A 27660-nucleotide genomic window follows, 5' to 3' on the forward strand; every position below is an offset into this window, starting at 1 on the left:
ACACCCATGCACACTGAGTATTGCAGTGTGTTTAACGTCAAACGTACATCTTAGGCATTGTTGTATGTTTCATTTGTGATTTGTAGTTGACCACTATTAAATTGTGATGCTTACAGCGCCATCTATTGCTACATTTTGTATCAACTTATTTTTCTTCTGCCATACGTTTTCCACCTTCTCCGATAGTATTCCGTTGCAATTTGACATCATTCTGACCAGTGGTGTTATTTCTACAGCGGTTTTGAAGTTTAACTTTAATTATAGTTACCCTGTACAATATGTGCAAGAAACGAGATGGAACAATAACAATCGAACATGATAAATGAAGTGTTTGGGTTGAAAAGGGTGTAAGACTGTGATGCCGTCTGTTCTTGAAGTCTGTCACCGTGGTATGTTTCAATAAAATAATGTCACTTTACAATTCGCGCCACGTCGAATAAAACTCTCGTCGTAGCAATGGCTGTCTCCACCATTGTCATCAGGAATTAAAGTTACTGACTTCAGGCGCTGGCACGATGTTCCAACTTATGTAGGTTCGATATCAGCATTTGGCACCTTCCAGAGCAGGCCGAAGGGCGAGTTGGTCAAAACATAGCAGCTCCGGCTCGCCGCCGGACCGAGTGACCTTACCTAGCGCACGCGGCCGGCGTCACGTTTGAAACAGCTTCTGTGATTGCCCATTTTAGAGATTCCAATACATGTTAAACTGAACTCGGCTATTCCTTACTGCAGTGTCTATATCCTCAGAGAATTTCAAGAGCACCTCTTCATTCCTTAGCACTTCTGTATCCAACTTCTTTGGGCATTGATTATTCCTGACTAGTCTCTTAAGCTTCACCCCTCTCTTCATCAGTATTCAGTTCTAATCTGAGTCTGTATCTGCTCCTGGGTACGCCAAACAATCCAGTGCCTGATTTCAGAATGTCCGTCTCACCATGATATAACCTAGCTGAAACCTTTCTGTATCTCACGGCCTTTTCGGAGTGAAATCTTCCTGTACTACCTGGCCTTTTCCAATTATGCCTTCTCCTCTTGACATACTTGAGCAGTGTATTCCCTATTACTAGGTGAAATTTATTACAAAACTCAGTCTTTTTCCTCTGTCATTCCTAGTACCAAGCCCATACTCTCACGTAACACTTTATTGTACTCTTTCCCCTACAGCCGCATTCCAGTCCAGAATGACTATCAGATTTCCATCTCCCTTTACGAACTGACAAACCCGTTCAATATGCTCATATACGTTCTCTATCTCTTCATCTTCGGCCTGCGACGTCGGCATGAATAGCTGACTATCTCTCTCTGTGTTGGTTTGCTGACGATTCTTATGAGAACAACCCTATCACTGGACTGTTCACAGTAACGCACTCTCTGCCCTACCTTCCTGTTCATAACGAATCCTACAGCCGTGATATCATTTTCTGCCCCTGTTGATATTATTGTGTACTCATCTGACCAGAAATCCTTGTCTTCTTTCCATTTAACTTCACTGACCATCACTATATCTAGATTGAACCTTATCATTTTCTTTTTCTGATTTTCTAGCTTTCTTACCACGTTCAGACTTGTAACATTATGCGACTCGACTCCTGGAACGATATCCTTTCGTTGATTTCAATCCTCTTTCAAGGTCACCTCCTCCTTGGCAGTCTCCTCCCGGAGATCCGAACGGAGGACTATTTCGGAATCTTTTGCTAATGGGGAGATCATCATGACAATTTTCAATTACAGACCACATATCCTGTAGATATACACCATGTTGTTGATCGTTGCTGAAACGATGAATGCTTGAACCTCTGTCCGCTACTCCGCCCTCTTTGACAAGGCAGTCGGCTGAATGAGGGGTGACTTCGGCGGCCACTTTTGATGATTTTTATTCGAAATTTATGATGGGGTGGGTTTCGAAACCGGGATCTAGGACGTTCTGGTTATTAATCAAAGACGATACTCCTAGACCTAGCTAACTAAAAGCCGGTGACTCAATAAAAGTTACGTAAGATAAGACGTGAGACCATTAAATTTTACATCGTAAATGCATTATTCATTGCTCCTCAGTTCATCCAAAGCAGCGTAAAATAGCTGCACTTCGAGAAGTACTTTACCGCCCAACTGAAGTCAATCTCACAAAATAAAACTACCGTTGTGAGTTGGATGTCATTAAATTTATAGCACATGCTAATGGTCACCAGCCAAATGTTATCGTTATTGTTCAGCAGGATACCACATGTAGGTGTTATATCTGCTAACATCGGTAAATAGCTTAGAAGGGTCATACCGATTCTCTATAGCCCCAATAAGGTCGGACACCTAGTAAGGCACCACGAAACTAGAGAACCAATCGCTACGCGCAACCGGATGCCCATCGCATCCAACGTAGTGAGTGTCCTTCCGCCTACATAGACCAAACTAGCAGCTCTTTTACCATACAGTTCAGAAAGTATCAGGACCTTTTCAGGTCTAAATCCACCCTCACCAGTGACTTGAAAGACCATAATCATTCCGTCTCAGATATAACCACGGGTTGTAGCTTTTTACATATTCGACATAAGGACCCTATTTTAAATATCTTAAAAGAAATGGAATTTATCCGCAGTATTAACCATAATCCGTCGCACATTTTGAATGAACAAACTTCGCTGAAGCACGCAGCCCTATTGAATAATTTTTCTTTTTTGAAAGTGCACTTCACCTCATTTCGTTCTCCTTCTGATTATTAAAGTTTATACATGTATTCTTCTTAACTGGGTCAGTCTTTTTGTCATTGCTTTGGTGGCCCTTAATTAGAGTTAGCTACAAAACAGCATTTGCCTGTTTGCCACAGGGAGGACTTCAAGATCTATCCAGTTTCTATCTTTCTATCTTTTGATAAAAGTCGTCGTATCTTTAGTTTATTTAGCCTTTGTCTGTGGCGCGATCTTGTGCGCCATTATGTGTGTCCTCGCTAAATTAAAATTTGCCTGTCATTCATGACGTAAAATGTTTTTGTCTCACGTCTCACTTTACGGATGCTTTGTCGAGTTGCCGGCTTTCGGTTAGCAGTTTTATTACCTTGCTTTATCGCTCCCGGTGTTAATGTGTCCGTTTATTTCAATTGCTACTAGCTATTGAATAGTATAGGGCTTTTTGACAGCGAAAACTTTTAGGTTAAGCCACTTTCAATTTTGCTTACTAGCAAAATATTTTTTTAGTAAGAGTGGCACATTTGTCTGTTCTTTTACCTCATGACTACGGTACGTTATTCCTCGTGGCCTTATGCATCCCAACTACGTTAAAATTTGCACGTCACTCGAGGAAAGGAAAAAAAAATTAATTTTACGGTTTAATGCATAAGCTTTAAGTAGCCACCTATCACTAGTTCAAATTGTGAACCACGGGGCTTGTTGGTCCCATCGTATTCTTCCTGTCAGTAGATGGCAGTTCTACTGACAATTTAGTTTACCAGTGTACTTTCTACTTCGTGTACGCTACTTCGTGCTCTGCGCCCGCTCGTGGTACGTACACTGCGTCCTGTACTTGTCCATCGCACCACTCGAGGTCATAGCACAAAACGTAAGTGTCCTGGTCTCCATTCCAGTCTTCTTCACCTGGGCAGTAGACCGTTGTAATGTCTTGTGACGCTTTGGCACTGACATGGTTTACCACATCTAGCCCGACTGTTGTTTTCAAAAAAGTTATATGGTACTCCTCTTTTGTTTTTTCATATGTACTGTAAGTAGGCTGTTTAGGTTCTTACATTGGTAATGCCACGTAGTGCTCTGTATGAAAATCACTGGCTGTGCTGTGTGCAGTCTGTGGCTAGTTCGCATTGTTGTCTGCCATCGTAGTGATGGGCAGCTGGATGTTAACAGCACGTAGCGTTGCGCAGTTGGAGGTGAGCCGCCAGCAGTGGTGGATGTGGGGAAAGAGATGGCGGAGTTTTGAAATTTGTAAGACTGGATGTCAGGAACTGCTATGTATATTATGACTTTTCAACACTATTAAGGTAAATACATTGTTTGTTCTCTATCAAAATCTTTCATTTGCTAACTATGCCTATCAGTAGTTTGTGCCTTCTGTAGTTTGAATCTTTTATTTAGCTGGCAGTAGTGGCGCTCGCTGTATTGCAGTAGTTCGAGTAACGAAGATTTTTGTGAGGTAAGTGATTTGTGAAAGGTATAGGTTAATGTTAGTCAGGGCCATTCTTTTGTAGGGATTATTGAAAGTCAGATTGCGTTGCACCTAAAATATTGTGTGTCAGTTTAAGCACAGTCTTGTAAGTTTCATATGGCGACCCTGCCAGGATACCTCACTGATTTTTTCTTATAGTTTGTGTAATTAATGTAGCTTTTGTTTATTGCTAGTGTGTAATTGTAGAGAGAATATCCTTTATAGTTGTAGTTTTTCATTCTTGTACAGTAAAACAGTTGTGGCATGCATGTAGATTTGCACCAAGTATTTCGCAGCTGCGCTTGCAGTTAACGAGATATCATTTTCAGTGCTACGTTAATGTGTTCTCTTATTTTTGCTCTTCAAATTGTGTTTTTCTGTGTTATCGTGTGAAATATTGTGACAATAATGGCGTGTGAAAAACGTAATACTAGGCTCCAAAGTAAACTGAGAAATGACAGTTAAGACGAAAGCAGTGTGTTAGCGCCACCATGTAATGAATTAACTAATGTTCAACATAGTAAATTGGTAACTGGTCATAGGGAAATGGAGCGGGCGGCAAACAATGGCATAGGCAGTGAAACTATTAGTGAACAGGGAAGCATTATCGATCGATCGCTCAGCAACAGCTCGCCTCAGGAATTAGAAATGACAGGACACAATTTTGCAAATACTGTAGAATCAGGTTTTGCATCCTCACCGTTTTCCAAATAAGTCAAGACACATTTTCTGCTTGTCAAAATGTGAATGTTGCCGGTGCAAATGCACTGCCGAAAAGCGTAGAGGAACATAAACCAGACACTAATGCATTGTTATTACAGCTAATATAACAAATGGAACAAAATCAGAGACGAACACAGCAAAAGCTACAAAAGTTAGACACAAGGGAACAACACCAGAGACAAACACATCAACTGTTAGACACAATGGAACAAAATCTTCAAAAGTTAGACACGATGGAACAACACCAGAGACAAACACAGCAACAGTTAGACGCAATGGAACAACACCAGAGACAAACACAGCAACAGTTAGACACAATGGAACAAAATCAGAGGCAAACACAGCAGAAGCATCAAAAGTTAGACACCACACTTGAACAAACACGTGAAGATTTAACTAGTGAGTTACATAACATTGAATCGAAATGTCAAAAAGTCTGTAACGACATAAAAACAGAAATTTGTGAGCATTTTCAACCTATTTTTTCGCGGCATGAAAATGCATTACAGAATCACGAAGCAGCCATAAAAGAACTGCAAACCATTGTTCATGAAAATCTCGACACCTTGCAAGCTAAAATTGACTCAGTTGCATCTACCGATTCGGTTATGCAACTTGCAAAAACCCAGGAAAACTTAAAGGACGCAGTAGATACTCTGAAACTTGGTTCAGAAAAACACACTGAGGAAATAAGTACACTATCGGAGAAAGTAGCCGAACTTTCGGATCAGTTCACTAACTTATCTACAAAGGTAGATGATGATCTGAATGAAACAAGACCTGTAGCCATCACTGACACAGAAGAGTATGAACAAGTTAAGAAATTCACACAAAATCAGAATCAAATTAATACGCAGCACAAAAGAGAAATCCGGGAAGTACAAGATCAGTTGGCACAAGTAATACAAAAATTACATATTTCAGAGGACACTCGCGCTCCAACACGGGAAGAGGGACTTAGAAATACGGAACAACCACAAAATAATAACACAGGACACTTCGGAAATTATGAAAGAAATTGGCAAGGCACACCGAATATTGATATGGAACCGCCGAAACGTCGTAATAATGACCGACATGTGACTCGCCGACATGATGATTTTGACTATAAGCTGTTCATTACTACACGTAAATTCAAATAATTTAAGAATTCTGGCAATGATATTCATCCACAAGCGTGGCTCCATCAATTCTCTCATTGTTTTCCTCCCAACTGGTCATTAGAGCACAGATTAGAATTTATGTGTGTCTATTTAGAGAATGAACCAGCTGTAAGAATGCGATCGGTCATTCACGACTGTCACAGTGAAGGAGAATTTTACCATGCCTTCCTCTCAGTATATTGGTCTCAAGCTACACAAGACCGAGTAAAACATAGCATCATAATGATGAAACATTTCGAACAATCTGAATTCTCCAGTCTTGTCAAATATTTCGAGGACATGTTACATAAGAATCAATATCTTTCAAACCCATACAGCCCCTCAGAACTCATCCGCATTTGCTTAATAAAATTGCCTGAATATTTACAACATATTATTTTGGCAGGACGTTGCAAAGACGACAATGAAGCTTTTCAGGGACTCTTACGAGAATTAGAAATTGACACTGGCAATCGCGGGACGCGAAAACAGGAGCACAATTACAGGTCACATCCGTCACAATTCCGCGATGACAGAAATAATAACTGGACACTGCAAGGCTATTCTTACAACGTAAATCGTGACCAAAACAGACACCACCCGTATGACAACCGTTGGCAGAGTAAAAATTATTACAGAGAAAGATCGCATTTCCATAGTAATGACTATCACAGAGACTACCATAGAAACAGACAATATGGGAACCAAAACAATTATTATTACGGGAGACAGAATAACTTCAGACGCAACGGTCAACCATGCAGTGATAATTCAGGGAGAAATTCTCCACCACTTAACTGACAAGAAAGAAACTACAGGAACTACCGACATGACGACAGACGATATAATCATAACGACAGACCTGAATTTCGTCAGAACTGGCGGGATTCAAAAAGAGTAGGGCACTCTCGACCAGGTGAATTTGTAGAAGTTAGGTCTCCTAATCCCAATAATGACGCACGCCAACAAAGAGATAGCAGACAATGACTCACACCGCAGGCAGCCACGTGCGCCGGCTGGCTCAGAGAAAAATAACATAGACGCCAACCTTGACAAAAATTTTAGCATTCCTCACCGACGTATAACGCATGATAATTCCATTCAAGTTGAAACTCTGCGTACTAGGAAGAGTAAAGGTTTGCATCACATTTCACATGTAAAACCGTTTATTGAAAGATAATCTGCTTTTTAACTTTGTCTTTGCATATAACTTTTCACTTTACATTACTAGTATGCTTTGTCAGACTTAGAATCTGTTAACATGCAACAATGTTTGAAGATAAATATCCAGTCAAGAACCAAGAGAACTTATTTAAACAGAAATTACGAATGCATTGTTATTGTGAACAGACGACACAGTGTTATTGCGTGTGTACATTCTTGCTTGTTAGTTGCACGATTGCATAATGACTATAAGGCTCACATACTTAGAACATTTACCAGTACTGCTAACGAGATTTTAATGCAATATTTTGGTTTACTTGAAAATACATTCTGGATTTAAAGTACTTTCTGTGAGGTACCAGATGACACAGTGGTTAGTTTATGTGACAGCTACACGATTTTATCACGACGTACTAATGAGTGACAATTTACAATGTTGCTTTTGCGGTGTTTCTGTTTCATATCTGCACAGTTTTTCTGAATTATTCTGGAATGTAAAACATGTTTTAGTAGTAACTTTTGTGGTATAGCTACAATGAGACAGCCTTTTCCATAGCACAACAATACGTTACAGCACAGTACTTCCTTCATCACGGCAATAAGCGTAATAACTAAGATATCTATACGCAAAGCATTTCACTTTTGTTTATCATGAGGTAAGTACATTGACTTTTGTGGAACTTAGCTTTCGGAGGACGATAACTACGACACTTCCACAGAGATTATCTTACAAGACGCACAGTTTAGCGCTACAGAACACGCATTTGAGTGATTATTTTTGTACTTGAACCATTTATTTTTCAAGATTTTTCAATTACAAAGAAAGTTTTCCGTGATACATTTCATTCCATTGCTGTAATCTGTAACACCTGAGGGTATAATTACATTAATCCTCAGGGGGGTACATGCTTACTTTGTGTACCATGTGTTTGGCAAGCACAACAAGCACTAGCTAATATGGTATTTGCTTATACAACTTTACACATTGGTACCATATTTCTCTAACACACAAATTACGCAGGTATATGATCATTTAACTGAGAGATAAACATTTTTTTTACTACATCAGTGACACGTGTTTACGCAATTACACAGTTGGGTAACTTCACACTTATGAAATTATATTTTGTCTGTACATTCTGAACTGTTCATATTTTTTCGGAACCATTGTGATACTATGAGAGCTCTGAATAATGTATTTGGTATGGGATCATGATTTTTAAAGTACATTGGAGGTAGATGACACTGTTGAAACGAGCAGAGGGTTTTTATTTAGGTTTTGACATAATTGCAGAAAGCTACGACGTTTTTGAGAGTTGACTGAGGTGTTATGATGTTATTTTTACGATGATGATGTGTATTATGCTGTTGAGGTATGTTTATGATCAATAAGCTGATGCTATATGAGGAACTTGATTATGCTACGTATTTATTATGATGAAATATTGAAGAAGTGTCGACGAATATGTATATGTGTAATAAGGTAAGGAATAATGAGTAGTGGTTAGGGACTCTGACTTGTGAAAAAGGATGTTGGAAACCAAGAATCGTACTTTAAGAGTTATGAAATGTATGTAAATGCGTGAATGTATTACAATGCCAACGAAAATTTTTTGGACACTGTTATATCAATAGGATTTTGTTTCTACAGATTTGTAACGCAAATTCTAGACCTGTGAAATTTTGTATATGAGACTGTCACTGTAGTGCAAACTGGTGTCGTAAATATTTCGGTAAGAAAGCCAAGTGACCTTGACGAAATGCGTCTTGAGTGGCCAGCTGTGTCAGATGCCTGGAGAAAAAGCCATTGGTGTTTGCCTTTTCAGAGGCACAGGTAGAAAAAAAAGAGGCCATTATCCTCGCTATTGACATTTCTTTGTCGAAAGCATCGCAAATACGACACGCTCAAACTTGAAAACATATGGTTACAATGTGGAGCTCTTAATTTATGATATTTACTAAAATGCCTAATGAAATGATGAGAAACATTTTACATCTATTGTCTTTCTAGTTGAGAGATTTGCTCATTTTGTTTAATATCTAGTTTCTAGCTGCACTGGAGCATTGGTTAAAACAGAATTTTATAGATGTACTAATATAAATATTTTCTGTCTACAGATCCAGCAAATACTAATTTTGTAATACACTTCCCAAAAAATGAGGGAGCACAAAGACATTTCCCTTCACAGGAACTGCATACATAATTTACTTTTCAAGTACTTGGTAATTTTTATGGTAGAATAAGTTGTGGTGCACCACTTTAACTACATAGACATTAAGATGTGAATAGACATTTCTCTTATATGCATTGTTGTCTTTAGTGTACTATTTTTTCTGCTTGAGCTTTGTCATGTTTAGGTATAAGCTATAGCATTTGCTGCTGCTGTTTGCCAGGCATATTGTTACTGAATTTCACTTTGTATTACTCTGTTAAGCCAGTTTTACTACTGATTTATTTTTATTGTTTGCTGCACATTGCCTTATATTAGTTGTAATATTGCAATTGCTTTGCTAATTTCTATAATGCTGCTTGCTTCACAAATTTGCATTTTTTTTTTGTCCTTGCTGTTTGTGTTAATTTGTTATGTGCTGCAGCATTGCCTCGTCCCTTGAGCTCAGTAGATTTAAGTTAGCTTAAGAGGGGGTAGACTATATAAGAAACTAACTATGATGAATTGCAAGAAATGCATTGAGAAGCTATAAGAAAATAGTTTGGCAAAAAAAAGTAGTGTACAGTGGAGAAAAACTATTTGTGAAAGAGGACGTGAACAAAATACAGAAAGCATGTTTGGATAGGACTTTTTGGAAATAATGAAGAACGAAGGGAGATCTCCAAGAAGTAAAGAAAGTTTTGTCTGCAAAATACTGCAGTAAAACAAACCCTGTCCTTTCCTTGTGTAAACCCACTATGTGTTTGTGTACTCTTGTGTATTTGTCTTTTTCGTGTCTTTATGTGTTTAGCTAATAAGATTTATGTTGTAGAATTTTTCTAATAATACGTTATTTATTTTGTAAAGACATTACTTTTTTCTGTTTTGTTTTAATGCTCATGTGTGAAGTTGATGTTTCAAAAGTTATTCTGATCTTTTATGTATGTACTCATTTCATAATTCCTGTAACACTGATGTATATGTTATTTCAATTCTTTTGTAAAGCCTGTACTACAAATGTTATCTGTATTGTTATGTTCTTTAATGATGTATTTTGTACCTTTGTAATTGTATTCTTGTGTTATAAAATTGTAATTGATGCCAGTTCATCATATTATTAACTTGTAAGTTCCATTTCACTGCACACGTTTCTGTTGGTCATAGTATATGGACAATATGTGAGAAGTAGGGAGTGTTAGTGGTTGCATGTGTGTTAAAAATTCAGCAAGGGACTGGATAACAGCATTGCTGGTTCTATGGACAATTCCAAAAACTTTGTGAGTGCACAAGTGGTGGTTATGGACTTGCTATATTGTCTGCAAGACTCTTCGATGGTGATTGTGCACCTGCACAGTCGCAGCAGATGGCTGCTGGCCATCTCTACAAGGACTACAGTGGGTCTACACCTTTGCTGACTCGCCAGTACCGTTATTTCTACAAGGACTGCAGTGGGGCTGCACCTCTGGTGGCCCACCAATACCACAATCTGTAGCGGGACTACAGTGGGTCTGCACCTCTGGTGGCCCACCAATACCGTAATCTCTACCAGGACTACAGTGGGTCTACTCTGTGATGCCCTACCTATCAATATTCTTCAAAACTTCGACTGACTCTGCGGTGGGTTTGCTCTGTTGTGGCCCATTACCTGTCTGCATGTCAAGAGTCAGCACTGTCTTTTCGTTGGAAGGACAACACTACTTCTTCAAAACTGCATGGAAATCCACTACTTCTGTGTGCATTTTCTTCTACTGCTCAGACTTTGAGAAAAACACTGCTATTTTACTGTGATGAACGATCAGGACTGTCTTTATGGACTGTGAGAAAATTTCAGCTTTTGACCAACATTGTATCAATAAGTGTGTGCATTTGACTTCTTTGTTATTGTAATTACGAAAAATTTTATCAAATCATTATTGGCCACTGCCCAAAACAATTTGTAAAATTTATTGTGGGGAGCATGGGGGCTATGTAAGTAGGCTGTTTAGGTTCTTACATTGGTAACGCCACGTAGCGCTCTATATGAAAGTCACTGGCTGTGCTGTGTGCAGTCTGTGGCTAGTTAGCATTGTTGTCTGCCATTGTAGTGTTGGGCAGCTGGATGTTAACAGCGTGTAGCGTTGCGCAGTTGGAGGTGAGCCGCCAGCAGTGGTGGATATGGGGAAAGAGATGGCGGAGTTTTGAAATTTGTAAGACTGGATGTCAGGAACTGCTATGTATATTATGACTTTTCAACGCTATTAAGGTAAATACATTGTTTGTTCTCTATCAAAATCTTTCATTTGCTAACTATGCCTGTCAGTAGTTTGTGCCTTCCGTAGTTTGAATCTTTTATTTAGCTGGCAGTAGTGGCGCTCGCTGTATTGCAGTAGTTCGAGTAACGAAGAGTTTTGTGAGGTAAGTGATTTGTGAAAGGTATAGGTTAATGTTAGTCAGGGCCATTCTTTTGTAGGGATTATTGAAAGTCAGATTGCGTTGCGCCTAAAATATTGTGTGTCAGTTTAAGCACAGACTTGTTTAATTTTTCAAAGGGGACGTTTCAGTACTAATGAGTGTTAGAATTATTGTTAGCTTCGGTGTCTTGTTTATTTTCAGTATCATACCTGATGATAAGTAATAGCCGGATCCGGTCGAGATCTAAGCGTTGAAAAACAAAAATACTTATAAATGAAGCGGTAATTTCAATCTTCGCTGATTTCTCCGACCTCTTTTATAGCAGAATCCCATTGTGAAGATGCATGGGTCAAGACACAAGTATTTTCAGATTGTATTTTATGTTCGTTTTCTATGCGATGAAATGTAACACAGACTCGCAGAAATACCGACGCAGAGTCCAAGCAGGCCGGCCGGTGTGGCCGAGCGGTTGTAGGCGCTACAGTCTGGATCCGCGCGACCGCTACGGTCGCAGGTTCGAATCCTGCCTCGGGCATGGATGTTTGTGATGTCCTTAGGTTAGTTAGGTTTAAGTAGTTCTAAGTTCCAGGGGACTTATGACCTCAGCAGTTGAGTCCCATAGTGCTCCGAGCCATTTGAACCGTTTGAAGTCCAAGAAGGCCCACACAGAGAACAGTTGTCGATCTTTCTAAACAAGAACTGAATGTTGGCTCTGTTGCAGCGCTGAGCAACTTTTCATCATCCCCGCGACCAATATAGGATATTGCTAGTGGAATAGCGCCCTTCATTGGGCATCTTTCATGCGACGCAGATGAGGGTGTCATGTTACTAGCGAAAGCTAATTCACCTAAATCTACTATTAGCAAGGAATATGTCAGGTTACTAGCGAAAGCTAATTCACCTAAATCTACTATTAGTCAGGAATAAAGAAGTGGCTTGCAATTATTACGTGAGAAGGAGGACTCGATTGTCTTGCCAGTCGACGAAGAAAATTCCAGTATCGTTCTGAACACTTAAGACTGCCACCTGAAGGTGCTACATTGGAAGGCAAATACGGGAAGCATAGTCGCGATCTATCACAGGCCATCGTCAGAAACACAGTGAAGTTGTTAAAGGACTATAGTATGGCAGAAGAGGTAGTGAAGAAATTGACTCCACGTGCAGCCAGGTCTCCCTGGCTTTATGGATTGTCGAAGATACACAAGAAAGGTGTTCCTCGGAGGCACAAGTGTTGAATGTTGTGAAGTTGCATCCTACGATACGTTGACGACACCTTCCTGAATGGCCTCATGGTGGAGATTCACTTAAGTAGTTCATCGACCACATGAACAGCGTCCATCTCAACATTATGTTTGAGATGGAGAGGTATGACTGGCTTCCATTCTTGGATCTTTTAGTGGAAGGTAGGAGGCTGACTTGGTCATACATTGTACAGGAGATCTGAGCACACTGATCAATACTTGAAACGCCAATAGTTTTCACCACCCTGTACAAACGAAACCAGACATAAATACATTAGTACACAGAACAGAGATTATTTCTTACGACGAGCACATACTGTCCGAATTACAGCATTTGGGTAGTGTGTTCGGGGCAAAATGTTACAGGAAAGGAGAGACTGCGATACCTACCAGGTGCCACCGATGAAAGATGTCACGTGCATCGGCGGAAGCCACCATACAGGGTGCATTTCTTCCATGCATGGGGAAACGGCCAGCAAGAAAGGACGCTTGCTGCGGAGACAACGACTTGAACCAATTTAACGGCCCGCCTCCAAGATAGGAGACAGGTTACGCTCCGCGGAAGACACTGTAGGTCTTCGAGTTCTTGGCGTGTATGGTGCCCCTGTGAATGCCCTAGCATTTACTTGGGACATACCACACCGAATTTTCCTGAGCGTTGTGCTGATGACACATGACGTATTAAACAAAGGGAACTTGAGAAATCGGCAGTGGCTGAACAAAGCCTAGAAAATAGACATAAAATACAAATTGAAAGATGAAATTCTTGACTCATGCATCATCATATTGGGATTCTAAATGAGACAGCAGAAATTAAACAGCAACAATTTTAACAGAGACCATGAGTATACACTTAACAGGGCATGATGGAGGGCTTTGTCTTGTACAGCGAAAGTAAAGACGAATGATTAACGCTTATATGGAGGTGGGAGCGACAGTTTCAAATGTGGTACTGGCCTCTCGCACTAACTTAAGTCGTTGGGTCCCGAGCTGGAGCTAATCCTGTACACCTCCCGTAAACTTGATCCTCCTCACCCGCTCGTGTCCCCGTTCCTCTCCCGCCCCCGCCCGCTGCCGCGCCTGTATTCCCACGTCCCACCCGGTCTCCATCTCTCCACCCTCCTTACCCTCTCCCAAGGTGGCTTCCGCCAGCTCCCCCTCCCTGATGATGTCCTCGTCCCCTCCATCTACCCCTCTTATCAACTTTGATCCTCTCCCCCACCTCCTGTGTCCTCTCCTTTAGGCACCCTCCCTCCCTCCCCTCCCTTCCCTCCTCTTTCCTTTCCCTCCTCCCTCCTCCCCTCTCCACCGGGCTTCCCCTCCCCCTTCCTCCCTCCCCCTCTCTCCTTTGCCCATGGCATCTCTGCTCCCCCCTCTCCCACTCCCCTTCCCATTCCTCCTCCTCCACCTCCTCTCTTGGCAGGTCCCCGGACTCGTACACGCTCAGTGAACATTCGCGCGCCGGAGATCATCGCCGTCAGTGTTTCGTGTGTGTGCCTTCATTTGTGTGTAGTGTTGTTCGCCGTCACGCCCCCACCGTTCACGTGCCGTCGCCATCATCCATGTTCTGTGCATCGTGTCGCCCAGTGTTAGTGATGTTTCTCGTCCAGCGTGACCGGCTCCATGTTTTTTCGATTTTTAGTGTCTACATTTTTTTGCCCACCGTTTTTACTGTCTACTCTGTGCCACCTTTATGTACTACTTGTTGTAACACTCAAGGCTGAAGAGCGGCGTATTGTGCTGCTGCCAGCCCGCATTTGTATCAGGTGTTAAAATCACAATAAAGAAAAAAAAAAAAAGAGCTGGAGCTGCCGTAGACTGTTAGTCTCGAGTTCTGCGAACAGACATAGGCGAAACTCCGTCCCATCTCCGACAGGCAGTAACTTTAACTCCTGATGATAATGATGGAGACAGCTGTCGAAAGTTCGAGTGATGTGACTTTTAAACCGAGAAGTTTTTATTGAGGGATGCAGTCTCTCGACCCTACTGTTAAATCTATATATAGAAAATTCAATGACGGAAATAAAAGAAAGGTTCAGAAGTAGGATTATTATTCCAGGGGCAAGGATGTCAAAGATAACGGCTACTAACTACAGTGCTGTCCTCAGTGGAAGTGAAGAAGAATTGTTGAGCACACACTACGGGTTGACAGTAAACCGAAGAAATACGATGGGAATAAGGTGCAGGAAAATTTAGATTAGCGATAAACTTCACACCAAAACTGGTGACGCAATGGAGACGAAGTAAAGAAATGCTGTTACCTTGAAAGCAAAGCCGGCTGTGGTGGTCTAGCGGTTCTAGGCGCTCAGTCCGGAACCGCGCGACTGCTACGGTCGCAGGTTCGAATCCTGCCTCGGGCATGGATGTGTGTGATGTCCTTAGGTTAGTTAGGTTTAAGTAGTTCTAAGTTCTAGGGGACTGATGACCACAGATGTTAAGTCCCATAGTGCTCAGAGCCCTTGAAAGCAAACTAACACATGCCGGAAGAGGCAAAGATGACATAGCAATTAGGCTAGCACAGGAAAGGAGGACATCCCTCGCCAAAAGAAGGCTACTAGCATCAAATACAGACTTTAATTTGAGGAAGAAAATTTGTGAATGTGCGTCTGCACAGAGTATGGTAGCGAATTTTAAGGAAACCAGAAAAGAAGGAAATCGAAGCATTTGAAATTTGGTGCTATAAAAGAAAATAAATGGACAGGCGAAGACAGATACTGGAACACATCCAGCACAATTTTGAAACGTAGGGTAGAAGTGCTACTCCTTGTTGAAGAGGTTGGCACAAGAAAAGAATTCGTGGTGGGTCGAATTAGACCACTCGGAAAACATATGAATATAAAAAAGAAGGCTCCCGCAGTTAATGGTGGAGGAAGGTAACTGCATACCATCTATAATAGAATCATGCCTATTAAATCACTGCTGAGTTCAAACCTGCGCGGTAATGAGACTCCTAGATACGCTCATGAGTATCACGAGTAACTTGAGTAATCGTGGTCATTCGGCCATTAATGAGATATTAGTGCCGTTCACTGTTTCTCCTGGGTGGACATATATGTGAAATGTGGTGTCACCGCCAGACACCACACTTGCTAGGTGGTAGCCTTTAAATCGGCCGAAGTCCGTTAGTATACCTCGGACCCGCGTGTCGCCACTATCAGTGATTGCAGACCGAGCGCCGCCACACGGCAGGTCTAGAGAGACTCCCTAGCACTCGCCCCAGTTGTACAGCCGACTTTGCTAGCGATGGTTCACTGACAAAATACGCTCTCATTTGCCGAGACGATAGTTAGCATAGCCTTCAGCTACGTCATTTGCTACGACCTAGCAAGGCGCCATTACCAGTTACTATTGATGCTGTAAAAGATGTACCGTCATGAGCGATGTTCACCAATTATGGATTAAATTTAAGTATTCCAGCAGCTACGTACGTTTTTTGTTAGTCTCATTTCCTTGACCTGTTCCAGACCTACCGCCAGCCTGCGTGAGCTAAAACGCGTGCCTTTCGGCTTCCTCTCATAGTGGGTTGGCTGTCTTGCCAATCCACAACATGAAATTTACAGATTACATGTTTTTACGATATGAATAACTTGCGAGTTTTACCAAGGAACAAGATATTATGCTACAATGTATGCCTATTCCATGGAATTGAGATTCTGTGTTTGAACTCTGACCTCTTTTGTCATTACTATTCTTCTTTTTGGCTTATGGTCTGGACGTGAACCGTTAGGAGCGTTTAACGAAGGTTCACCTTGCTGTATCAGCCAATGTAAGTTATTAACAAAACTGAAACTAGAGTTGTTTGTGTCTTAAAAATTGTGTCCGTGCTGATATCATTTGTAATTCTAAACCTTGCTTGTCTAGAGTAGACATTGGCCTTAACAGAAATTCTTCATTGTTAGGTTCCACCTTAAAAAATAATTAAGAACTTTCTTTTAGTTCATTGTAGAGGCGTTCCGCCGGTTAGAAAACTAAACATTTCTTTCAGACTCTACGAGCCTGGCGGTTGCTACAAATAATTTAATAAGATTCATTTTCAGATTTTCTCAAAGTTGCGAGATAACATCCTAGGCAGGAAGGCCTTGGTCACAGGATCCTAGTTCTGGTATAAGATTTTATTTGCAAAATGTACGCTTGTTGTCTCTTATTGGAAATAAAGACGAAACCACGATTTTGAGTTACGGATTTATTGTTGCAGAGTGAACAGACTGGTGAAATATTCTCTGGTGATATGAGCACACGACTTTTAACTTGACGTCGACTAGGCATATACTGAGGAATATCTGTGGTGTTCTAATTGTTAAACAAATTAGTATTTACAATTCCGTAACCCCTGGGAACTGAGCTAGTTTACTGAGTGCTTATACGCGTCGGGCAAAATTAAACAACATATTACACTGAAACTTCCTGGCAGATTAAAACTGTGTGCCGGACCGAGACTCGAACTCGGGACCTTTGCCTTTCGCGGGCAAGTGCTCTACCGACTGAGCTATCCAAGCACGACTCACGTCCCGTCCTCACAGCTTTAATTCCACCAGTACCTCGTCTCCTACCTTCCAAACATCACAGAAGGTCTCCTGCGAACCCTGCAGAACTAGCACTCCTGGAAGAAAGGATATTGCGGAGACATAGCTTAGAAACAGCCTCGGGGATGTTTCTAGAATGAAATTTTCACTCTACAACGGAGTGTGCGCTGATATGAAACTTCCTGGCAGATTAAATCTGTGTGCCGGATCGAGACTCGAACTCGGGACCTTTGCCTTTCGTGGGCAAGTGCTCTATCGACTGAGCTACCCAAGCACGACTCACGCCCCGTCCTCACAGCTTTAATTCCTCGTCTCCTACCTAAGCCATGTCTCCGCAATATCCTTTCTTCCAGGAGTCCTAGTCTGCAGGGTTCGCAGGAGTGCTTCTGTGAAGTTCGGAAGGTAGGAGACGAGGTACTGGTTGAATTAAAGCTGTGAGGACGGGGCGTAAGTCGTGCTTGGGTAGTTCAGTCGGTAGAGCACTTGCCCGCAAAAGGCAAAGGTCCCGAGTTCGAGTCTCGGTCCGGCACACAGTTTTAATCTGCCAGGAAGTTTCAAATCAGCGCACACTGCGCTGTAGAGTGAAAATTTCATTCTAGAAACACATTACACTGTTAATAACATTCCTACATTAGTTATTTCTCTTTAATGCTGAGCCATTGGGTTAATGTGTGTTTCTTTTTTATATAAGTCACGTCTCATATTCATTCTATTATATTGCACTGATAGTGAAGAAAATGAGTCACAACTATTTTTATTTTATTACATTAAGGGCGCTACTGGATTGTTAAACAAAACTTTCTGAGACAAATGTCCGTAAAATCTTTTCCTTGATGATCCTTTGCCCTTGTAGCGTACCGGTTTGTAATCTTGTGTGGAGAATGAGATAAGCTGGTGGTCTACAGAGGGGATGAACGTACTCACAGTGTACGATGAGCATGATGCGCTTGCTGACGCTGGGCGGCACGCCGTTGGAGGCGATGCACAGGTAGGCGCCCATGTGCAGCCGGTTCACGCGCTTGATGTGGAACACGCTGCCCTCCACGCTCGCAACTGTAACACACAGGAGCCACGAGTGGTAAGTGCGTGCCTCTGCTCTCACACGTCTGCATTTTGCTGTGGCTCGCGATACAGGTGAGTGAAGGCAGTACTCTGAATGTCTTATAGTAGCAGAGCAATTTCTGCAGAACGGCAGCATTCTGTTTCCAGGAGAAAAAAATTTTTATTTTACCACACCCAATCCTACTGTCTTTACCACAGCAAGTCCCAGTTGCCAATCATTCTCCAGCGTATAATTATGCAGAGTCGCATATAAGGACAGCTTGAAAATTACCAACAAAAGGAACAAGTCGCGAAAATTAAAAATCGCTAGAAGCAATTTGAAAATTAATATCTTAAAACCCGCTAAACTCTTTGATATAGGTACTAACAATTTTTTGGCAAGGATGAAAATAAATTTAATATTCCACATGTTCAGTTAACCTACACTACTGCCCATTAAAACTGCTACACCAAGAATTAATGCAGATGATAAATGGGTATTCATTGGACAAATATATTATACTAGAACTGACGTGTGATTACATTTTCATGCAATTTGGGTTCATAGATCCTGAGAAATCAGTACCCAGAACAACCACCTCTGGCGGTAATAACGGCCTTGATACGCCTGGGCGGCGTGTTCAAGTACAGTTCGGCCACTATTGACCAGACGTTTTCAATTGGTGAGAGATCTGGAGATAGTGCTGGCCAGGGCAGCTGTCGAACATTTTCTGTATCCAGAAAGGCCCGTACAGGACCTGCAACATGCGGTCGAGCATTATCCTGCTGGAATGTAGGATTCCGCAGTGAGCGAATGAAGGTTAGAGCCACGGGTCGTAACACATCTGAAATGTAACGTCCACTGTTCAAAGTGCCGTCAGTGTGAACAAGAAGTGACCGAGACGTGTAACCAGTGGCACCGCATACCATCACGCCGGGTAATACGCCAGTGTGGCGATGACGAATACACGCTTCCAATTCGCGTTCACCGCGATGTCGCCAAACACGGATGCGACCATCATGATGCTGTAAGGAGAACCTGGATTCATCAGAAAAAATGACGTTTTGCCATTCCTGCACCCAGGTTTGTCGTTGAGTACACCGTCGCAGGCGTTCCTGCCCGTGATGCAGCGTCAAGGGTAACCGCAGCCATGGTCTCCGAGCTGATAGTCCATGCTGCTGCAAATGTCGTCGAACTGTTCGTGCAATGGTTGTTGTCTTGCAAACGTCCCCATATGTTGACTCAGGGATCGAGACGCGGCTGCACGATCCGTTACAGCCATGCGGAGAAGATGCCTGTCATCTCGACTGCTAGTTATACGAGGCCGTTGGGATTCAGCACGGCGCTCCGTATTACCCTCCTGAACCCACCGATTCCATATTCTGCTAACAGTCATTGGATCTCGACCAACGCGAGCAGCAATATCGCGAAACGATAAACCGCAAGCCGGACGTGGTGGCCGGGCGGTTCTAGGCTCTACAGTCTCGAACCGCGCGATCCTGCCTCGGGCATCGATGTGTGTGATGTCCGTAGATTAGTTAGGTTTAAGTAGTTCCAAGTTCTGGGGTAGTGATGACCTTAGCAGTTAAGTCCCATAGTGCTCAGAGCCATTGATAAAACGCAACCGCGATAGGCTACTATCCGACCTTTATCAAAGTCGGAAACGTGATGGTACGTATTTCTCCTCCTTACACGAGGCATCACAACAACGTTTCATCAGGCAACGCCGGTCAACTGCTGTTTGTGTATCAGAAATCGGTTGGAAACTTTCCTCATGTCAGCACGTTGTAGGTGTCGCCATCCGCGCCAACCTTGTGTGAATGTTCTGAATATCTAATCATTTGCATATCACAGCACCTTCTTCCTGTCGGCTAAATTTCTCGTCTGTAGCAAGTCATCTTCGTGGTGTAGCAATTTTAATGGCCAGTAGTGTATGTGCTGTAGTATAATTTTCTGTGATAACAAAACTTTACAAGAGAAATAAGTCGCCATAAGAGCATGCTAAGCAAGCGAAAAGGATAGTTTGCTACGCTGACTCACGATTTTTTCTTTGAGGAGTTAATGAACATTACAAATCATGCACTTACGACCTAAATGGATGATACGTACGAGTGTGCGTATCATAGTTACTACGCTCGCCCTGCCTTTGCTCAGAGATTTCTATGAGTTCCCTGTCCGACCGAGAGAGGACATGGCCGGCGAAGGCGATTTAAGCGGCGCCGCCGGCTAGAAAAAGTAAATTACCGACTGCAGTGATTATAGACAGTTTTCCTCGTGGCTGCTGACTGGTCACAACACGGAGAATCGGCTTTGCCGTTCATGGAGAGTGAGTCCGTGCGGCGGATCTTCATTGGCGTTGGTTTCAAGCGGCTCCAGTAATAAGTAATTCTTTTTCAGCTGCGAAGGCAGCCTGGGCTTATGAATGTTGTTGAACTGGTTGTTGCCGAGAAAATATTGTATGCTGAGCAGTTTGTGAATCTTATACCATCTGATTTGTCGAATGTGGTTAACGAGGCTGGTTTGTAATGTTTGACATGTCAGACATTTATAGTTACCGTCCTCGGAATAATAGTTGATTCACTGTCGTTCGGCTATTCTGATAGTACTGGGTCGAGTTAATAAGACGTGTACTAATTGGATATAAGTGCTCCCCGGATTTGCCGGCTTAGTTCTATAGAGATTAATGGGGTATAAATTTAGGCTATGTTTGATTGTGTGTTTTATCTGTTGCAGTATTGGTCAATATTATCTGACCTGTAATTACTACTGTTTTGAGGGTTTTGCTAGTCGGCAGTTCAGCCGCAGTTAATCTGAAGTTAGCTTTTGAAAGGCTATTGGCTGGGGGTCAGGTAGTTCGCTGTAGATTTAGCACTGTCGCCAATGAGCTGAAGCAATCTATAGTGACTGGATACTGAACGTCCTTCCAGCTGAAATAAAATTAGTTTTCGTATTTGCCCTTGTTCATGTAAGATATGTAACATTCACTTAGCTGTAACTTCCACCAGCCTTTGAATTTCTGTTTTATTCCGTATGTCCATGACATAATTTAACCTTGTAACCTATCTTTTGAGCTGTTAGATTAGTTTCGCATTTAGCGACATTGCCTTGCCTGTATATATGTATTTTTCTTCAAAACAGTATTCCTCCCACAACTTAAATCGACTAACAGTGTCTTAGATTTAATTAAGAGCCTTCGGCTGATCAGTTCTTGTGTTTCCTTTTAATCTGCTTACGTATTTGTTAAGTTGTTTCGTTATTATGAATGCACTTTAACAAAACGTTTATCAGTGTATCGTTCTCTAAATGCAATATGTCATCTTCTGCCCAGTCTTGCCAAATAGTGATTGTATACAAACTGCACTGCCTTCTGGTTCCTGATCGCCTTCTGTGACCTCTTTTACCCTGTTTTTGGATCTTCTTCAGTAATTTTAAAAAGGTTATCTGTCGATCTTTTGCTACAAAATTCTTGTAACTCTGAGGTAAGCAGTTGTCAATAAAATCCGGTGCGATATTCCTGGCAAATAAATTTATCCCTGGCAATTGTCACTCCATTTCTCCCCCTCCTCATTATAAATAAAAATCAGACAGTAATTCATTCTATATAGTAGTGACGATTTTAGTGTCACAGCGAACAAAAATATATGTGCCTCATACTTTTAGTGTCATCGTCTCTTCACGTAAGATGTCGTCCCATCTTTTCTTCTATAAGTCATCGTCGTCTTCCAGTAGTAATAAGACAATTACAGTGTTCGTCATTCTCTCATACACGTCTTCGTCAGTCTCTCATAGTCGTCTCCATCAGTTACTCATAATCAACTTCGTTAGTTACTCATAGTCGACGTAGTCAGTCAGTTACCGTCGATTTCATCAGCCAGTGTCACTGGCGATTTCGTCAGTCACTATCGATTTTGTTAATCGATTGCAGTCGCTTTCATTAGTTCCAATCGATGTTGTCAGTCCCAGTCGACTTCGTTAGTCAGTAATAATCATTCTCTGGTACCATAGTTGCCTCAGCTGATTTCGTCAGTCAGCCATAATGACTTATAATTCCTCAGCTCGTAATAGTCGATTTAATCAGTGGTAATCACTTCGCATAGTCGCCTTAGAGAGTCATAGTAGCTGTCAGTCATTCATATGCTAGTTCACCTGTTACTCTGTCTTGTCATAGCCGTCCTTGTCAGCCATACCTCCTCGTCATCATCCAACACCGCGCTTTCTGCATTTCGCATGTTAGTAACCGTCCCACGCAATCGTCGTGTGTGGCCGTTGAAGGTTCCACAGTAACGAATAGTCGCCGTTGAATGTCTCTACAACACAATTCCAACTTAGAACAGTAATCTGGAGGTTCCCATTAACTACGTTGCCTACTTGCGCGTCATCTTTGATTCGACGGCATCAGATGGAACAATATTATTGCTAAATGGACCATCTTCTACCCTTGGGTCAAAACTGTACAGCCTTCTAACCACTGCTTCCTCTTAAAGAAGCGTCCTACAGTTTTATCGTGCCTTCCTGGTCTTCTATTGTCATGCATTGGACCTTGCTTTCCTTACACCACTACTCACTCTATACAACTCATGTACAAAGAGTTAATTTCCTACCTGTGAGAAAACTGCTTGTTCAGCTTAGTTTAAGTTATTAATATTACTTACGTAATCGTAATTGCGGTATTTTGTGACTACGCACTTCGTGTAACTTTTCATAACATTTAGAAATATGTAACATATCTTCGCACGCTTGACCAAAGTTGATCAATATATCTCGCAATACTTTCTAAATCCATGTTAATATAAGCTATATTACGAAAAAAAGTCATTCGATACAATCACAAAATGTTTTCTCTAAGTGTCATCAAATAACATTAGTGACACATATGCATAATTTTTTCTCGTAGCCTTTGCCATAGATGATAGTGGATCTGCTCTTACATCTTTTCGACTTTGGTTACGCGAGAGAACTATCCAAATTGAGCCAAGGAGGATATTATTTACTTATACAAACTGTATCAAAAATTCCTTCGCGTCTCTGTACACACTTCTTCTTCAAAAGCTGCTGTTCCTTCCTACGCTTAGTTCCGATTGTTTATATTGAGGCCATTTTCTCTTTAGAGTTTAAAATTTTCAACTTTCGTATTCCTGAAGCTTTATCGTTTTCTTAGTTTACTATTTTAGCCCATTACAATTTGTTACACAGTCCCGAAAAATTTATGCTGAACGAGAGGCTCCACTCAAAGAGCAGTTTCCATATTTGTTGCTTGTCCGTGTTGACGCAGATAGCTGAAACCCCTCTGAGTGGCGAAAACTGGAAAGATAAATATGAGGTACGTAAGAAAATGCGTTGCTCGTTGCTATCATCTGTGAATCTGGAAAGGAATATCAAAGCTCATTTTCCCTGTGGAAGAAACCACCATGCCGCGAAGCTGTTGAAGAATTATCTCCTCTATGTCCTAAGTGAGCGTGGGGAAACCACCAATACTGGAGTACGTCAACCGAATGGGATTTAAAATGGCTCTCTTGAATTCAAAGATTCAGCCACTGCTGTGAAATATAGAGATATGGGCGGCAATGAAAGCAACGTCCCAATATGAATGGTGGCTGAAAGGAGAGAAGTTCAGTGACGAGTAAAATAAGTAATTTTGGATGGACAACAACGGACCCGAGAAGATTTCTCTAAATCGGCTGTTCGGTCAAGTACTGCATTAAATTCATCGTGAAAAGAACAACATGGTAACATTTAGTAAAGTTTCACGACAGAAAAATTCCTAAAAGGAGATTCTTAAACAGTATATTCTCTGCCAGCGATGAATACTTGCATGAGCTTCCTCAATTCTGAAGTGATACTCTGAATGCATGCATTTACTAATGAAGGCTTTGCAGGCTATCAACAAGCCTAAATAACTGGAATACATCAGTTCCTCATGTGCTTACACTGCTTCTAATTTCTCTCTCATTTTCTCTTCCAAAACGTCAGTAAATTGTTGAATTTCAGAAGAACACTCTGAAATATCATGGATGAAAGGACAGTTAGACATACATTTTTCCGATATCTAATTACAAAAATAGACCCAAAATGTAGGAAATGTGCATAACGAAGTAAACAAAATCAAATCCGATTATACAAATTCTTTCTTACAACTAGGATGTCATATTTCGCAAATTGACTTCTACCAACAGCTGAGTTAACATCTTCATTGTGGTTGCCGGATTCGGAAGTTGGTTGAACAATTACTTCTCTTTGCCCCCAAGCTACGATGTATCCTCAAGGTTCTTGAAAGTAAGGCATACGGTTCGTTTCACGTAGCCAGCTTACATCCATGTATTTCCGCCATTAGCTTTTTTTTCTCTACTCACTACATCGTATCTGAGCAAAATCGTCATCAGAGTTGTTTGCGTCATGAGACGAGGCCAGTTGCTCCGTCACCGTGTGACGGTGTGCGCATTAACAAGAGATGCCAGTGAGTAACGTATTTGTCTTCGAAAGAACTGCAGGGGTCTTACACTGAGGAAATTCGCCAAAAGTATGATCCCGGGACGCTGTCGGAAACTACCCGCTCCGCCAACTAATTTATTGTTTTCATTTCCTTTTCGCATCGTTACCTGTGTGAGGCGAATGAAACGCATTCAAGGATTGTAATTATAATCTTGTTTTCTTGCTTTAAGGTTTTACACCTAGAACAATGGAGGCTAAAATGTACGATTTCAAAATTTTGTACTTGAATGTCTATAGTCATTTTTGTGCTTCGTAGTTTTGCTCTAACATTCAGTGTAAAGGTCAAAGGAAGTGTGACTGCAAAATAATTTCCTGTGCAAACCATTAGCTAAGGTCGCTCGTTATCTGTGTAGTACTAGCACCAGGACTGGAAATAGTAGGTTTGAATTCCAAAGAGAATGAATCTTTCATGCATTTTTAACATTGTTATTTCAATGCGTATGAATAAATATTGTTATTGTTCGAATGCTAGATTAACGTGTAAAAGCGTTCACGATACAATCGCAGGTATTAGAGTAATTATGTTGTGCTGCAGTTCGTCACATGCAAATGTAAGCAAAGAAGTCGTTAAAAATACGCATCCACATGTGTAATACCAGATACTGTGAGGTACAGTAATAAAAGTGTATTTAAATGAACTCTAAATCAATGTATGCAGAAAACAGTACTCCTATATCGCTTAGCAAGCTGTTTCCATCAAACTTATTAGTGGCACCTAATCTTTCTCTAGCTTAAGGCGCATTAGATACAGTATGGTTTAAGGTCTACTTCAAAAGCGCTGTCGGCTTTCCTGACAAATGAGCATTGAACACTATTTAATTTTGCTGCTCTTATCTTCAGTTCTTTCGTCCCTGTTTCAGGGTGACGATCGCAAATTGCGCATTTCTTCCATTTTTATTCTGTTACCACTCTTATAGTCTGGAATGTCCCTGATCTAAAGCAAGGAAACGAAGGTATAACATCCGTTAGTAAGTAGTATAAATTTTATTCTGTGCGTACTTGTATTTTAACTGTTTCTGTACAGTGTTTCTGTATTGGAAATAAATGTGGAAATGCACTAAAAAACTAGAGTCTGGGTTTTATAACAGACTCACAATCGTTGATCGGAAACTTATCGCGCAAATCGATATGAGTGTATCGTATCTCCCAGTCCCGAATGCGCCACGTGTTAAGCAGCACAGTCAAACGTCATTAGTCTTAAATAAAGACAAATAAAAGATTCTGGTTAACATCTCAACGAAAATTATCGAGTCACCACGTCCGTTACGCAGTAATAAAGTGCAAATGTTACTATTTATTTTCATCTGTTTTCCTTCGATGTCGTAACTTCATTACCTCCAACACCGAGCCATTCGCAGAAAATAAGCACAAGAATCACACTAACAAATTACAAATAAAAGATGAAAACTCACACTGGAAAACTGTTTCTTCAGCCAATACTTTTCTCCTGTCTTAGGCCAAGTGGCTTTTTTCAATCGTTTTCACAGTGAACCGATTCCACCTCTCTTTATTGTTTGTAAAATATTCACCTATTGCTGCTAGAATCTGTTCATTGAGCCGAAACATTTTACTTCCGTAAATGTGGAAATGAGATGAACGTTACAGAAATCCGTACCGCAAATCCCTCATCTTGCCCATTGCCAAAGCACCTTCAAATGTCGAGATGAACCATAATTTTCTTTTCACAAACTAGACATTTTCTACCTGCCAATTACTGTGCTTGCTTTTGCAAACTAATAAAATGAAAATCATTTTACTAACACTTGTCATATCATTTGGACAAATGAAATCCCCTTTTCTATCACGTGGCCAGCAAGTGCAATATACTCGTATTTACTGCTATTCCGTCTGCATCGTAAAATCTCGTCTCAGTCGCATACGCAAGTCGACATATAAAATAACTTGAATTATTTTTAAAATGCGCCAAATACTGTTGAAAAGTTTATTTTCGGATTTGCTTCTGGCAACATGCAAAAAATTGTGTGCATGCGTGCACAGGCTTTCAAGTAGGTCACTCTTCCTGTAAAATCAGCCATACTCCTTGCGACATGTTTTTGTCTTTCGTAATAGTTTTAGGGCGTTTTCCATCAGTTATCTTCAAGAACACAGTCACATTAGAATTCACCCACCCACTACGGAAATGTTAAATATTCTCGACAAATCAACATCTACGCTCTTTGAATTTCCGCTTGTAGGAAACCATCAAAATCAAATAATTGTGTGACAACTCGGTAATCTGTTTATACTTTGTGTGTGTGTGTGTGTGTGTGTGTGTGTGTGTGTGTGTGTGTGTGTGTGTGTGTGTGTCACCCCTTTTCCTGTTAGATCTAGGTCCACGCATCATAGCTGATAAACAGAATTACCAAGCTGTCATACAGTTGTTTGAAAATCAATCAACGTAGATGTTGATTCGACAAGAGCATTTAACAGTTAAGTAATTGGTGGCTGGATACTAATGTGGTTGTGTTCCTGAAAATAATCGATGGAAATAACGTCCCAAAACTAGAACGAAAGATAAAAACATGTCGCATGGTATTTGGTTCATTTTACACTAAGGACTACGTAACAGTCTGCACACGCATGTACATCATCTGTTGAAGTTTATACATAGCGATAATGGGTGTCAGACGTCAGTACGTTATTACTATA

At 41.2% G+C, this 27660-nt stretch overlaps 1 protein-coding gene and 1 non-coding gene across 2 annotated transcripts in view; both read right to left on the reverse strand.

Annotated features, from left to right (window-relative positions):
• The window catches only part of LOC124776958 (lachesin-like), an 805533-nt gene that overhangs the window by 231908 nt on the left and 545965 nt on the right, over positions 1 to 27660 (reverse strand). Inside the window, exon 5 of the mRNA XM_047252196.1 lies at positions 18405 to 18533. Within this exon, the coding sequence (XP_047108152.1) occupies positions 18405 to 18533 (129 nt within the window). The remainder of the gene's footprint in view (positions 1 to 18404; positions 18534 to 27660) is intronic.
• On the reverse strand, positions 17380 to 17454 carry Trnas-cga. The gene has a single exon. It is a non-coding gene; the product is annotated as a tRNA-Ser (tRNA).

The sequence above is a fragment of the Schistocerca piceifrons genome, chromosome 1, assembly GCF_021461385.2.
Source record: "Schistocerca piceifrons isolate TAMUIC-IGC-003096 chromosome 1, iqSchPice1.1, whole genome shotgun sequence".
NCBI lineage: Eukaryota > Metazoa > Arthropoda > Insecta > Orthoptera > Acrididae > Schistocerca > Schistocerca piceifrons.